Source organism: Falco biarmicus, chromosome 3 (genome assembly GCF_023638135.1).
Source record: "Falco biarmicus isolate bFalBia1 chromosome 3, bFalBia1.pri, whole genome shotgun sequence".
In the NCBI taxonomy this organism is placed as follows: domain Eukaryota; kingdom Metazoa; phylum Chordata; class Aves; order Falconiformes; family Falconidae; genus Falco; species Falco biarmicus.
This window is the reverse complement of record NC_079290.1, coordinates 30,527,292-30,542,430: the sequence shown is the minus strand read 5'-3', so window position 1 is coordinate 30,542,430 and position 15,139 is coordinate 30,527,292. Positions and strand designations below refer to the sequence as shown.

At 59.7% G+C, this 15,139-nt stretch overlaps 1 protein-coding gene across 1 annotated transcript; it reads right to left on the bottom strand.

Annotated features, from left to right (window-relative positions):
* Nucleotides 1-702: 702 nt before the first annotated feature.
* Nucleotides 703-13,574, bottom strand: GDF6 (growth differentiation factor 6). The gene is made up of 2 exons (XM_056333834.1): nt 13,165-13,574; nt 703-3,355 (listed from the first exon to the last, which is right to left on the bottom strand). Exons 1-2 carry the CDS (start codon nt 13,499-13,501, stop codon nt 2,493-2,495), a joined length of 1,200 nt encoding a protein of 399 aa, XP_056189809.1. The 5' UTR covers nt 13,502-13,574; the 3' UTR covers nt 703-2,492.
* Nucleotides 13,575-15,139: the final 1,565 nt, after the last annotated feature.

The following is a 15,139-nucleotide window of genomic DNA, read 5'->3' as shown; positions in this document are numbered from 1 at the left end:
CAGTTGACGGCATCTTGCGCTACCTCGATTACCTTTCCTCAGAGAGCCTACTGCAGCCTGTTGGGCATCATTTGCCAGTGCTTCCCTTCCCAAAGACAGCGAGAGCTCGATACACAGCAGAAGACTGAACCGGTGTGGTGGGAGCAGCAATGGAAGTTCACACCGTTCAGAGCTGCAAACAGTGAACCTGGCTTTAAAACTAAAGCTCTTTTTAAAGCTGCAATTTCCGAATCTACTATTAGTCATTAACTTGAAACACTATTAAGTACTAAAAAGAAATATTCCTCTGGCAGCTGTACCAACTCTAAGGCTTGACTCCTCGACAGGTCTCTCAGCTGTTGCTATTCAAACACTTGGGCCCGATTCTGCACTCCTTTGTTCAAGCACCAGTCCGAGGGGGTGAAAGTTGGCCAGAGAAAAACATGTGTGATCAGATCTTGTGATATGGTGAAAAAATTCCACTTCCCATCAAAAGAACCTTGTTTTCAAACACATTCCACCAGGTGAGCAGCTCTTTCAGCCCTTCTGCATATAAGATGAGCCTTGCTTCTTTTTTTCCAAGAGCGGAGCTCACAGCCCCCACGCTGCCTGCCACCACCTTGTCTGCACGCCTCGCTGCGGGAGAGGAGGGGGATCCTTCTCTTACTGAAAGAGCTACTCATTGAATAGGTCTTCATTATCTAAGAGACAGCCAGGAAATATTTAATAAATATATTACCCATTGTATCAAAATAAATATCATTTATAAAACATTCATTGCCTTTAGCTCATCACCATCATACAGTGTATATAAATGTGCCCAGTACAGATGAGATTTACAAAGGTTTGCCTGAATTTTTCCCCTTAACGCATTCTCCCACTTACAGTAATCATTGCATAAAACGCATGAAAACATAACGCAGCTTTATGCCACCGGCATACACCACAGATGAAACTAAAGATCTCGTAAGGGTACAAAAAGTCTTCAGCTAGGAGGAATGGCTTTAGGTACACCTTAAAGTGGCACTGGCTCCAACTCAGCTCTGCAGCATTTTAGAACTGGAGCCAATGTTTACTTGAGAACTCAGAATTACTTAACTAAATAATAGAACATATAAAAAGCAAGCTGGCTTTTTGGGAAAAAAAAAACGTTTAATAATACAGTAATAGTTGTAGTATCGTCCAGTAAAGGTGTATTGTAAAAATGCTCTGAATATTAATTTACCTCAGATAACTTTAGAGTTGTAAATACTTGCATTATAGTGAGGTAGACAATAAAAAAAAAGGTTCTTTTCTCCATTATTAGCACAGAATTTAAATCTTGTAATAATATCTTAAGGAAATGATAAGTAAGGATGAAATATCTAATTAATGCTTAATTCTGTACAACTCAAATATAAACTTTTAAAAATATTAGAAATTATAACATTTCGAGTGCATATAATGTTTTGTACATTAAAAAAAAGAAATGCATGTTGTTCATCTCCATTTTGCACTTTTCAGTCTGTTTAAATAAACAAATATTTACAACTTTTATATGAACAACAGTGCATCCAAAGCAAAATGTGCATTTTAAATTATTGCTCCTGGTCGAGTCTTTTTATTAGCATTTTATATTATTATTCTCTTCTCTTTTTTAAATTTTTTTTTCCGCCAGTTTGTAGCTCTGTGAAACCAGATAAGCCAACAATTCTAGAAATCAGCGGGGAAAAGCCTGAAACTATGAGCATCATAGTTACATTAAGAAAGGGCTAGGCGTGCTTCGAAGTGCACTTCCCTCAGGTGAAGCCACAGCTGAGACCAAAGGTGGGAAAGAAACAGGAATCTTACACAAAACGCCTTTTTCCAGCACATTTGCGTATAATACTGCAGCAGGTCGCGGGGGCCGCCGAGCTCGAGCTATCTAAAGGTCTGGCCACAGCATCCTCGCACCGTCCGTGCCATCCCAAGGAGTTTCCTTCCCCAACCCCCCAGGTTGCGCTTTGCCGTAACACTTCGCTCTTCACAGTTTTTCGCTGCTGTCTTAAAATGAAACCTAACCGGTAATTACAATTTTGAGCAATTATCTTTTTTTTTTTTTCCTCGCTCTCTTTTTTTTTTTTTTCCTTTAGGGATGGGGGGCCGCAGGCTATTTCTGGCCGGTAAGCTTGCAGGAATGTGGAAGAGAGAGGGCAGGAACGCAGCGGCCCCCTTGAGAGCGACCTCCGAGCCGGGGCCGAGCCTGCTCCCTCCCTGCCCCGGCTCCGTTTGCACCCGGTGAATTGCCGTCACCTTTGGCGGGGGGCGGGGGCACCGACCGCCAGATCAACCGCGGGGCAGGGAAGGGGAGCGGGGTCGGGACCCGGCGGGCCCTCGCCGCCCGCCCCGCCCGCTCGCCCGTCCCCGGGCCCCCGCCGCCCCGCCGGGCCCCGCCGGGCCCCTCCGCCCCAGCCGCGCTCCGGGCGGGCCCCGCCGCCGCCGGCGCATCCTCCGCCTGACGCAGCTCCGGCTGCCGCCGAGGGGCGTCGCGCCCGCTACCTGCAGCCGCAGGATTCCACCACCATGTCCTCGTACTGCTTGTACACCACGTTGTTGCCCGCGTCGATGTAGAGGATGCTGATGGGAGTCAATTTGGTGGGGACGCAGCAGCTGGGCGGCGTGGAGCCGGGGTCCATGGAGTTCATGAGGGTCTGGATGATGGCGTGGTTCGTGGGCTCCAGGTGGGAGCGCAGCGGGAAGTCGCAGACCCCCTCGCAGTGGTGGGCCTCGTACTCCAGCGGGGCGATAATCCAGTCGTCCCAGCCCAGCTCCTTGAAGTTGACGTGCAGCGGCTTCTTGCTGCAGCGCAGGCGGGACTTCTTGCCGTGCCGCTTGCCGTGCCGGCTGGCGAAGGCGGTGCGCCGCTGGCGCCGGGGCGGCGGGCGGCGGGCGGCGGGCGGCGGCGGGGCGCCCAGCTCGGCGCGCAGCTCCCCGAGGAGGCTCCGCCGCCGGGCGCGGGTGAAGACCACCAGCAGCGCCCGCTCCTGCGGCGGCCGCGTCCGGCGCCCGAAGCCCAGGCCCCGCAGGTCCTGCCAGCGCGGCGGCCCGCGGCCCGCCGAGGCGCGCAGCTCCAGGCACAGCCGCCTCCAGGGCCGCCGCTCCCGCAGGCCCTGCCGCACGTCGAAGACCTCCCAGCCGGCGGCCGGGGCCGCCCGCGGGTCCAGGGCGCGGGAGTCCAGCGGCCGCGGCGAGAGGCAGGGGAAGAGCTGCATGTGCAGCGGGGCGGCGGGCGGCGGGCGGCCGCGGGGGGCCCGGCGGAACAGCCGCAGCTCGGCCCCCACCAGCTCCTCCGTCTCCGAGAGGGTCGACACATCAAACACGTACTGCTGCCGCCTCAAGGGAGCGGGCGAGAGATCGTCTGCGAGATAAAAAATAATTACAGTCAGTTGCGCTCAGGGGGATCTGCCGAGAGGGTTCCGAGGCGGGGAAGGGCAGCCAGGGCCGCCGGCTGCCCGGGCAGGGCCCTCCGGGCCGCCCCCGCACCGGGACCGGGACTGGGACCGGGCTGGGCCCGGGGCAGGGCGGGGAGAAGGGGAGGAGAGGGGAGGGGAGGGAAGGGAAAGGGAAAGGGAAAGGGAGAATAGAAGAAGAAGAAGAGGAAGAAGAGGGAGAGGAAAGAGAGGAACTATGGGAGGACCCGCACCAGGCAGGACTCTGTTCTCTCGCACCAGACAGCCCCTGCTCCAGCACATCCCCTGCCCTACAGGCCCTGCCGGCAGCGCGGGACTGGCAGTGCTTGTGTGCTCGTGTACATTACGCATACATCTACACGTCTATATTCTCCTCCAAGAGAAAAACCTGGACTTCTTTTTTGACACATTGATGTACGAAGTGCAGCGCAGAAAGCAAACCAGATTCCCCTGAGCTGCTTTCCAATAAAATGTTTACAACCCAGCAAATACAAAAATTCCCAAAGCCCCTGGGTTTCCCCAGAAGCTAGTAAAGCTTGTGTAGATTTCAATAGTAAAAGTGTCACTGGAGCCTCTGTTCAGCAGCCCCTCGTCGCTTTTCCAAGCTCAGCCTGCTCCAGGGGTAGAAAGAGAGACTAAAGAAATACACAGCTCCGTTATTTATTGATATCAAAGGTCATTGCGATTCCTAATCAGTGTATTTCACAACCTTGGCTCTACCTGACAGGTCTGAGGGAACCTCCTGGGGGGCAAGAGGGGCAGGGGATGATTTATGCAAACCGAGACCCTCAGACGCGCCACGGCAATGTAAAAATCAATGCGGATTAACGTGCCGTTAATCGGCGCGGATTAGTGTACTCGAAGGTCGCCCCGCGTCGCCGCGCGTTCCTCCAGACGCCGACATGGAGGTGGAGCGTGGAGTGCAGCAGGGACCGAGGGAAATGCTGGGAAAAAGACCTGCCCCGCAGCCAGGCATAGGAGCCCACGGCGGCGCCTGTGGACGGCCAGCGCATCCCTCCTGCCCCGCCGGGAGCCGCCGTGGGAGGCCCCGCCGCCCACCCGCGGCTGCGGAGCTGAGTGCCCGCCGGGCACTGCGCTCCTGCCCTGCCCCCGGGGCGGGGGGGCCGGGGCACGGCCCTGGGCCCCCGCCTGGCCGCGGCGTGGCACGGCAGGTCGGCCGGGCAGGGGGAGCTCACGGGCCGGGGCCGCCCCCGCCCTGGCCGCGCTGCGCGCTGGGGGGGCGCGGTGCGAAAATGGTCAGACCCTTCAGGCATCCCGGGGAATTTGGACCTCGGGCTGCCGCATCCCGGACCCCGCCTCCCGCTTCAGGCTCGGCGGTTTCCCCGCGGGGAGGCTGCTCCTTCCCGCAGCGAGGAGCTCGCAGCCGGGAGCGAGGGGCAGCCCGCCCGGCCGCGCATCCTTCTCGGGGCGGGGAGGGGGGAGAGAGGAAGGTCTGCAAAAAACACACACACAGCCCGACAAATGCCGTCACAGCCCCAGGTGACGACAACAGCTGCTCTATCGAGGTGCTGAAACAAAAAATTAAATCCAGCGGGAGCTGCCTACAGAGGCGCTGGACGGTGTCGGCAGCACTTCAAGGACGGGGCAGGATGTGGCCCATGGATCACTTGTGGATTTGGGGGTGGTTTTTCTCCCTTTCACGGGTTTGGGCGGGCGGGGCCGGGGGCTGAGGTGCACCTGGGTTGCGGGAGAAGGAAGGTCCAGCAACTCAGGAGAGCTCTGGGGCTATTCAAGGGGGTCTCGGGCAGAACTGGGGGCTTCAGACAGGAGGGGACATGCATCCCTTGGGCAAAGAACGGGAGAATCCCCTTCCGCCTTCGCCTTCTCTTCCTCTCCTTTGGCTTTCCCTGGGCCCAGCATCTGCCAGATGCCCTGGCATCCTCCGACACGGCGCAGAGGGGTCTCCTGGCCCTGCCGAGCTGCCTCCCGCCTTCCACCGGCTCCAGCTACGATCGAGAAAACCAGCTCAGCGCCTTCCCCTGCCCCTATCCCCCCCCGGCTTTAGGGTGTGCGCAGGGCCGGGCCTGGGCACAGCTCCACTTTGAAGCCATCTCTCTGCTTGGGGCGTTGTTGTTGGGGGTGTCAGGCTTGGTTTCAAAGGAAAATGATCGTCCCTGTTTGGTAGTCCCTGTCGCGATGGAGTGGAGGGGTAGCGCTGCTTCCAGCCCGCTGTCCCTCCGCAGCAGAGACTCCCACCTCCTCCCCGTCCGATTCCTGGCCGGTGCCCTGGCCTTGGGGGCCCCCGCGTCCCTGCCGTGGTGCAGGAGCAGGTAGCGCTGCCATGCCGCCCGGGCTTTCGGAGGAAGAGGGGGCAGCCTTTTCCCGGGAGGTGGGGGGACACAGAGGTGACAGGGCGCTGCTCCCCCCCGCCCCCGGGAGCCGCCCCCCCGCCCACCCCCGCAGGCGGGCGGTCGCGGCGCGGGCAATCGGCCCCTTCGGGGGTGACGTCCAGGCGTGCGTGTTGAACGGGAGGGAAGAGGGGAGAGGCGGAATTCCCCACGGATCCCCGCTGCTGAAAGCGGTTTATAAAGGCTCCGCAGACCCTGCCATGCGGCGGGGGCGGGAGGGAAGCCAGCTCCGTTCCTGCGGGTGTGAGTGGCTTGCTCGGGGGGGGGCGCCTAAAACGCGCTCCCCAGCAGCATCCTTTGAAGCTCCTGCTTGGCGGAGGTCGAACGCGTTGCACGGCCGCTCTGGCTGGCTGGCGGGCATGGCAGGCTGGGGGACACGGCCGAGTGGCAGAGAAATGTGCCCCCCGGGCAAGCGGGTCTCCGAGCCGGGCTTAGGCAGCACCGACTCTGCACTGGAAAACTCCCCGTGGCTGATGCAGCTGCCGGCTGCCGCTCCTCTCCCCGAAAGGGGCAGAGCTGCCGGTTGTTTCAAATAAGCAGCTTTGAATCCGATCAGATAAACGCTATTTATTCACTCTTGTAACCTAATAATTCCAGATGAATACATAATCCTAAACCAGGACTGGCTCGCTCCCAGCGCAGTCGAAAGGGTGGGAAAAGCGGCGGAGGGCGGGGAGGGGAAGCGGTACCGCCGGAGCCTCCACAAACCGGGGGGAGACGGGTCTGGTTTGGGGACCCTTTGTTCGAGACAAGCTACCGCCTTCCCAGCACACAAAGAGCGGCAGTAGCGACGGCGTGGGGACACCCTGGCTGTCCCTGTCCCTCCGTATGAGGAGCACACACGAATCGGGGCTTTTCCTTTAAGCCCAGGTTGCGGCTGGGGGGGAAAGCCGGGGTTTCTAACAGCCAGCCCCACATCTGCCTCTTCCCTGGTCCGGTCCAGGCTGACGTTACCGTTATTCCCGTTACCGAAATACTTGGAGACAGCAGCAAAGTCATCTCGCATCCATCCGGGCTGGGCAAAGCTACAGTGCAGAAAACGCAGCGCGGAAGTGTGTTTGTATTTGTAACGTTAATTTAGATGAATGTTAGTTACGCGGTAAGTATTAGTTTTATTTCGACTCTCCGTTGTTTGTTTTTTTTCGGGCGAAGATAGTATATCGGGAGCGGGGAGGAGGGGGAGAAGAAGGGAGGAGATTCAGCTGTGCCAGCGGTGGGGAACGAGAGCAGCCCCGCTCCGCTCTGCCCTTCCCAAAGCGGCCGGGCAGCCGGCGTGCCCCGCGTTCCGGCGGAGCAGCCGGGGCGGGACGGGAAGGGACGGGACGGGACGGCTGCGCCGGGGCCCTGCCGCCTCCCCCCCGCCGCCTTTCTCCGCTATGCTGTGGCGGAGGTTTTATCATCTCCAAGGTTAAATGAATGCTGGGGTTGGGACTCTTGCTTTAACTCCCTGTGTTGCCTCTCCCGCTGCCCGGCTTCACTTTCTCGCCGGCAGCCTGGGCTTTGAGGCGAGCCGGGGGTTAACGCAGGCTACACAAAGTTTCCCTTTTCATGGCAGATCAGGTACCGGGCTCCCAGCCAACTCATCAGGGCTCAGATCTTAACTTTACATCACTGCAAATTATACCCAAACCACATTCAAGAAGTATTTTCCCATTCCCAAATTCTCTTTCAAGCCGTATTTAAATTCGCAAACCAAAAGCACATTTGCAGTTTAAAGACCCTTTGCAGGCGCTCGCTCAACAATAATCTGGAAATTAAAACATATATCCCCCCTAATTGCGCGGGGCTGCCCACACGTTGTCTGCAGAGTCGCAAGGCTGACAGGTATTTCTTTCGGAGCATTACCCGAGCTGTGGAAGCAAGGGGCCGGCTCTCCATGTGTGGTATTTCTCCGGGTTTCAATTCCGCATATCCCAGCGCCTGCCTCGCCGTGGTTTTTTATTACACCGGGTGATTAGATTTAAATGTTTCGTTCGCTTCGCTATCGAGTAACCGGGAGAGACCACACCTTCCTCGGACGAGATCCCAATCCTGCCAAAACCCCAGCGAAGCCGATGGAGGGCTGTTTCTATTTCCCTTCTCCCCCTACCCACCCACCCCCCACCCCCCCGGAGCGGGGAGGCACCTGGCTGCGATAAACCTTTGATCAGGGTTGTACCGTACCTGCGCCGGGAGGGCTGCCCGCCCCCGGCCCGATGCCCGCCGCCTCCCCGGTTCCCACGGGCGACGCTCGGCCCTTGGGCGCAGGGGGACCACCCGACGGCCGCGGGGCATCCCGCGGGGCTCCGGGACCCTGGTCTGTCGGTATCGCCCCGGGAGATGCTCCAAGGAGGAGGGGGGCTTCCTGGGGGGCCTTCTACCTGCTGTAACAGGCATTCACCGAGCCCCCTTCCCTCTCCCCGTTTGCGGCGCTTTCGCCACCCGAACTACTTCGATCGAGGAGAAATGATTCCTTCGAAATCATTCGTGTTGAGAAAATCGGACTGAATTATTCCCAGGGTTCGGAGCTAAGAAAAGGAGCGATGGGACGGTTCGGAGGGTATTTCTGGGCGACATATGTTGAAGCGCCGGGGTACAGCAGCACAACATACAGACCTGGCCACAGCCAGCAAGGACTGAAACGTCCCGTTTCGCTCATAAACCAGACTTCAGGCACGGAAGGACGCCCAGTCTCGGCTCTAGCCTGCCCTGAAATCGCAAGGAAAGCAGCATTTCTACGATCGGCGGCTTTTTTGCTATAGGACTACGAACCGGGGAGCAAAATGAGGAGAACGAGGCGTCCCCCTGTCGTGCCCAAGCGCCGAGCTGGCCCCGGACTGCCCCGGTTTTTCTCCCCGGGGACCGCTCGGTTCCCGGTTGGGGCCAGCCCAGTCTGCTGCACAGCATCGCCCCGAGGGCGATGGGAAATAAACAGCTCCGAAGCGGAGAGCTCGGTCCTACCGTCCTCAAATAAAAATAAATAAATATTAAAAAAAATAAAATGAAACGCGGCCTCTTAGTAAACCCCGCGGGAGGAGGGGGGGGAGGGCTCCTGGATTTTAAAATTACAAATTAAAAAATCAGGTTCGGGTCCGAAATGAGCCACCGTAATGGCTTGAAAGGCTTTAATTACGCCTGCCCGTTAGCAGGGCGGCTCCGCGACCGCGCAGCGCCCCGCCAAGCTACCTGTGCTGCGGAGCGGCCACGGGAGCTGCGTGTCCCAGCGCTTGCGGGCTCTGCTTGCCCCAGACCGCCCTCCCCATCCCCTCGCGCTGCTGCGCGCAAACCCCCGCGCCTTCGCAAAAAGAAACAAACCAAAAAAATGCAAATAAAAAAACCCCAAATGATTTTCAACGGGGAGAGCGGAGCGGCGCGGCCGCGGCTTCCGAGGGGACGGCCGCTGCCTGCTCCGCCCGCGCCCCGGCCCCGCTCCGCTCCCTCCCGCAGCGCGGGGGGCAACAAACCAAGCCCGCAAGCACCCCCAGGCGCAGGCAGCGCGGTGCCGCAGCCCGCTCCGCACCGCAGCCCGCTCCGCACCGCCTTCCCCCGCACTCCGGCTCCGCGGGCGCGCAGGCCGGGCCGGGCCGGGCCGGGCCGCCCGCTCCTTCCCCGGGCGCACGGCGGCGATGAGAAGCGGCTGCTCGCTGCCGCGCTGCGGCCGTCTGGTCTGCATTAGTGTTTTTATAGGGGGCTCAAACAAATCGAATACAAGGTCACCAAATAATTAACAGTTGTGAATTCCCTCCTTCCCCATTAAAATACTTCCCTGCTTATATTTCATTTTCCTTCTGCCAACGATAACACTGCCTGGGCAAAGGCGCAGCGCAGATTACGCTATATTGCAGCTTTCGGTCCACCCAGAAACCCGCTGTTTTGCATAAACATGTTGCACTAGATGAACCTCAAGTGGGATTTACGCTTTTTCTTCTGCCACATGCACAGCCGGGCCATTTCCAGTTTCTGCACACGGGATCCCCCTTTCGTCCTGCTCCCTCTCTTTCACCCCCCTCCCGACCCTAATGGCAAGAGCAAAACAACGACGGTCGGACCCCTGCCCATCTGAAGCGGCTGCCTCTCAACTGGGACACAAAACTGCACAAAGAAAACGGGGAGAGAAACAGGAGACGGTCTCGATCCATTCCGATTTCCCCGTCCCTTAGGCGCGGAGCTCAGCAGTTCGCACGCCCGAGCCCGGCCGCGGTGCCGCGGCTGCGGGCAGCGCTGCAGCCGCAGAAGGGAAAGGCGAGGTGAACCGGCGGCAGCCGGCCCTTGTGGCATTCCCTTCCCACGGGAGATCTCTTTGAAAATCGCGCTCCCTCGCACCCCGGCTATTTCTTTTTTGTTTTCGGTTTGTTCCGAGCCGTGCCGCCTTTATCGCTGGCTGTGGATTTGCTTGTTTATAGCTCCCTTCTCAAGCTCCCTCCCGCTCTCTCTCTCTCTCTCTCTCTTCCCCCTGCCTGGTGGACTCCTTGCAGCTCCTAATTGTCCTGCCTTACTGTGGAGCTCCAATGCTGGGGGTCCCGAGGCCAGCGAGAGCACCATCTGCGTTTTAATGAGTTACTTCATGTGCCAACAGTAATTTTCCTGCATTCAGCTAGGTCCTGTCTGATCTTGCGACCGTAACAAGGGGGAGCGAGTGGGGGGCGGGAGGGGGTGGAGAAGGGAATAGCAAACCCTTTCCCCCCTTTCTGCGCTCTTTTTCTACCGGCTGTGTGTGTGTTTATGTATGTATGTATATATATAAGGCAGTAGTGTGGCTTTCCTCCCTCCCGAGCTACCCCGAAAGCGATCTTATTAGCTTCAAGCGGGAAGGTAGGAATCGAGGCGAAGAGGAGCGGTGGCCGGGTGTCCGCACCGCAGCGCTGTGCCCCGCTCAGCTGCGCAGGGCGGGGGGCGGGCTGGCTTCGGGGCTGCTGCGGGCAGGAGCCAAGCCGAGCTGCCCTGCTGGCGGGGGGCTCTCACGGGCACGCAGCACCGCAGACCACGCCGTGCGGGGAGGGCATTTCTCGGCAGGACTAAAAGCTGCTTCGAGCTCCTCTCTGGGCTGCTGCCCCCCCAAAATCTTGCGATGAAGGATGTCGTTGCGGACAGGAGGGACGGCCACCGCCGTCTCCCCCAGACCTGCCGCTTAGGTGAAGAGCGGCCCGTCTAATTGGGTCAATTTGGGCGGCTATATTGTCCGCAAATGAATTGACAGAACCTCCCCCCCCCCCCCCCCGCTTTCACCGAGCAAAGACTGTTCATCATCAGCACAACTCCAGCTCGCCAATTAACTGGGCTAGGAGCCCACGGGGGAGGTGGGCAGTAAAATAGCTACCACTTCAGAGGAACGGAAGCTCTCTTGAAGTTTTTTGGTGATGTGCCATTGGCTGGTCCGCTTCATTATGGGAGACTAGACAATATTTGATATGTTATGACATGAACACTCAATTAGATCACTGAGTTGAAATACTCCAATCAGTGGCTTGATGCTAAGCAACCCTCAGAAGGTCCAGCAGAAGGTCACAGCCTGTGACACATCAAATCAAAATCAATGGGGAAAAGTGAGCTTTTCCTTAATCAAACCAGGACTCCTGTTAGCAAATCACTTCCCCCGGAGTAGAATCTCCCATGCAGCGAGATGAGCTAAATTTGTTAAATTAACTGTCTTTCTTCTGGTTATCAAGAATAAGATGATCTTGAGCGCAGCTCTGTTTCCCCGCGGCTCGCAGAATTAGCACCCCGTTCCCTCTCCGGCGGGAAAGCGGGCCGGCTCCTTGCTGAACGGCTGAACTTTTCGAACCCGTATTTCATATAAAGCGGGTCCTCTTCCCCCCACCCTCTTCGAACGGCGACGAAGAAAACAACCCCCGTAAGGCGAAGGTGGAAAGCAAAACCCCGCGTCCCCTCTCCCCTCGGAAACGCCTGGGCGCTTCCACGCACCCTCCCGAGCCCCGAGGGGCGCGACGGGCACCGGGGAGGGAAGGGGAAGAGCCTCCGCCAACCCCCCCCCGCGGGGGAGGACCCCGAGCCGGGGGCGGCGATGGGGCAAGGGGCTGCGCCGTGGGTGCCGCGGGGGAGGAGCGGCTGCCGGCTCGGCGCGGCGGGGGGCTGGTTGGGGTTGCGGCTGGGGTGCGGGTTGGGGACCGAGCGGCTCCCGTAGCTCCAGGAGGAAGCCGTGGGGTTTTCCCGGCGCGGCATTTTGCCCTAAAACGGGTGGGAAGCGGGGAGGTCGGCGTGCTCGCCCCGCTCCCGGCAGCGGGGGGCCGCTGCCAGCCGCCGGCAGGTACACGGGCAGGGTCCCGCGCGGCGGCGGGGGGGGGGGGGGGGGGGCGCGGGCGGAGGGGAGGATCTTCAGATCTGGGAGGGGAGAAGGAAAGAATGCACAACCTTCATTAAGAACCTGTTAACTGCTCTGTCCTTAACGGCTCAGAAACCAGGGTAACGACAAATAAAAATAATTTTAAATAACGGGGCGTTTTGTGGGAAGGGAAATCGCCCAGAAACCTCCATCCCACTGCCTCGGGTACGAGGGGTAAAACAACGAGCGAGAAGCAAACCAGGGCCCCGGCCGGGTCTGTCCCAGGAGCCCCGCGGCGCCGGTGCCGCCCCGGGAGAGCGGGGGCAAGGGCTGGGGCCCGGCTGGCCCCGGGCGCTGCCGCCCGGCCCGTCCGCCGCGCTCCCCGCCGCCGGGCAGCCCCGGGGCCCGGCCCGGGGTGGGTGAGGACCGGCCCCGCAGCGGACGGCGAGCCCGGGCCGCCCCGCGCCGAGCCCCGGCGCCGGGAGTTACCTGGGCTTGGGGCTGCCTACCGCAAGCGGAGCCGGCGGCGCCCCGGCGCTTTCAAACGGGGCCGGTGCTCCTCCAGGTAACCCCGATAAAGCGACCCTAGGCGAGAGCAGCCCCAAGCAGCAGAGGTTTGCCCTCGGTCAGTTTGAACTTTCTATTGGCCTTACAGCCGCGGCGGTAAGAGCGAGCTTTTCCCCGGCAGGCGGAAAGAAACCAAAGGGCGGGTTGTGGGTGTGTTTTTGGTTGGGTTTTTTTTCCTTTTTTGTGTTCCCCCCCCCAAGGTTGCATTGACACCCGAAACGCGCCTGCAAAGCTGGGGCGTGTTGCCCACCACCCCGTGACGATTCGGGGAGGAACACGCGTGTTTCCCGCACACAGCATTTACGGCTGCCGCGGTCCGGGTTTCGCAGCTGGCTTGAAAAGAAAACAACGCGATCCTCAATTTACCGAAAGATCCACTTTTCTGCAATACCGGGGCGGGGTGGGGGGGTGGGGGGAGCGCGGAAGCACCAGTGACCGATCCCCGCCCAGCGCCAGGCTCCGCGGCACGGCAGCCTCGCACCGCGCAGCGCCGCGGGAAGGGGCGCCCGCAGCCCCGGGGGACGGTGAGGGGCGAGGGGGAGCGGGGAGCGTCAGAACTTACCTCGTCCCCTGTCTACAAAACTAGTGATGGTGTTGGCGGACTTGGACGACTGGAAAAAGCTGGCGTTGATGCCCAGTTTCTCCGCGATGGAGTAAGTCCTGAACAGAGACAGCATGTACTCGTGGGGTTCCGCCCGTGGGAGCGCCCGGCCCGCGGCGTGTCCCCCTTGCCGCGGGCGGGTCTCCCGTGGCGACCGCGGCACCCTGCGGCCCCGTCCGCCCTTGGAGGAGGCGGCGAGCTCCGAGGCGGCGGGGAGGGAAGCCGGGAGGCAGCAAGGTAAATCCCAGAGGAGGCTGGCGAGCAAGGCGGCGGAGAGCAGGGCCCGGCGTGCATTCATAGCGAGAGGCGGCGGCGGTGGGGAGGAAGAGGAGGGCGGCCCGACGTGCGGCTCCGGCGGCCCACGGAGCGGCGCGGGGACTGCGCGGCGGCGTGGCGCGGAGCGGGGACTGCACCCGGGCGGGCTCGGCCCGGAGCAGCCCGCCCCGCCCCGTGGGTACCGCCCCGACGCGGACCGCCCCGTGGGGGCACCCAGCCCGCCCCCGCAGGGCGGTCCGCGGCGGGGCGGGACACCCCGCGGCCGGGCGCTTGGGGGTCCCCTGGCTCCCTGCTCGCCGGGGACTCCACGCGGGAAGCGGACGGCAGGGGAGGGATGCTGCGCGTCTTGCTGCCACCCTTCGGGTACCGCTTCTCATCGACCCGCCAATGCTTTGGTGTGCCCAGGTGCCTCTTGGGTGCTGCCGTTTCGGATGCGGGCAGACCGGTGCGATGCTAATGATCTTCCTCGAGGCTCTCTGTATTCCCATGGCTGTGTGCCCGAGAGCTTGGCGTGAAGCAGGAGTCTCTCAAGAACGAGAATTTGGTGGAAAGTGGGGGACTTGTCATCTTGGGATGTGCCAGGGCCCACCTAGCGGGCAGCCGCGAGGCAGGCCCTGCCAGCTGCCAGAGAGGGAAGGGCAAGCACAGGGGTGCAGAGTCAGAGACAGTTCTTCTCTCAAAATCTGCACAGCCATCAAGAGGGGACCAGCCTGAGAAGAGCACGGTGCCAGGCTGGGGCCTGGGACAATGCAGCGCTGGGCAGGCAGCACTGGCAAATTAAGCAGGGCAGCCTGGGGCAGGCAGGAAAGCCTCCTCAAAGCACAGGTCATGTAGGAGACAACAGTGGAGCATAAGCAGGAGGATTCACCCCTGCCTTTTCTTTTGGATTTTTAGACGTGCATCCTCTAGTAGAAGACTGGTGTCAGCTCTCCAAATGTTTTCATCCAGCCATCTATCTAGGGTTCACAGCCATGGAAAAAGCATGGTAACAAGCTTGTGTTACCCTACCTGTCCAGTTTCCTCCCTGCTTCTTCCTGACCTCCTTCTCATCCTCCTTCCTGAACCATGGCAGTGCTGCCGTTGACAGCCACAAGCCACCCTCCTTTTCCCCACATTGCTTTCCTTTGCCCTGTGTTTGTGACAGTGCTGAGCTCCTGTCCCGTCCTGTCCTGTTCTCTCCTCTCCTTTCCTCTCCCAATCTCCCATTCTCCTCTTCTTCCTCTCTCTCCTATCTGCCTCAGCTCTGCCACTGATGGATTTTCCTCTAGCAAGAAATGCTGCAGCCTGAGGGTTGTGTTTGGCAGTGAAAGCTCAGTCTATAGCAAATAAAGGAAATCCGGCTTTCACTCCACGCTGAATCTGACATCTCTGATACACTCCTCCATCAGCAGCTGTTCTTCATGATCCATGCAATCATACATTGGACTTTCTTGTCTTTTTCTTTCCCCTTCTCATTTTCCACCTAGAGAGGGCAACTCATGCCTGGGCTTTTGGCACCAGTGCAACACACTCTGCGGGATGAGGCAGACCCAGCCAGGCAACATGGAACAGGCATCTAGCCTGGCCAGTCCCAGTTTGTCTGCAGGGAGCTCAGTGCCACGGTGCTCCCCAGCTCTTGTCCCTAGGCAGCCATTTGAATGTGACCATGTCGATGGGGGGA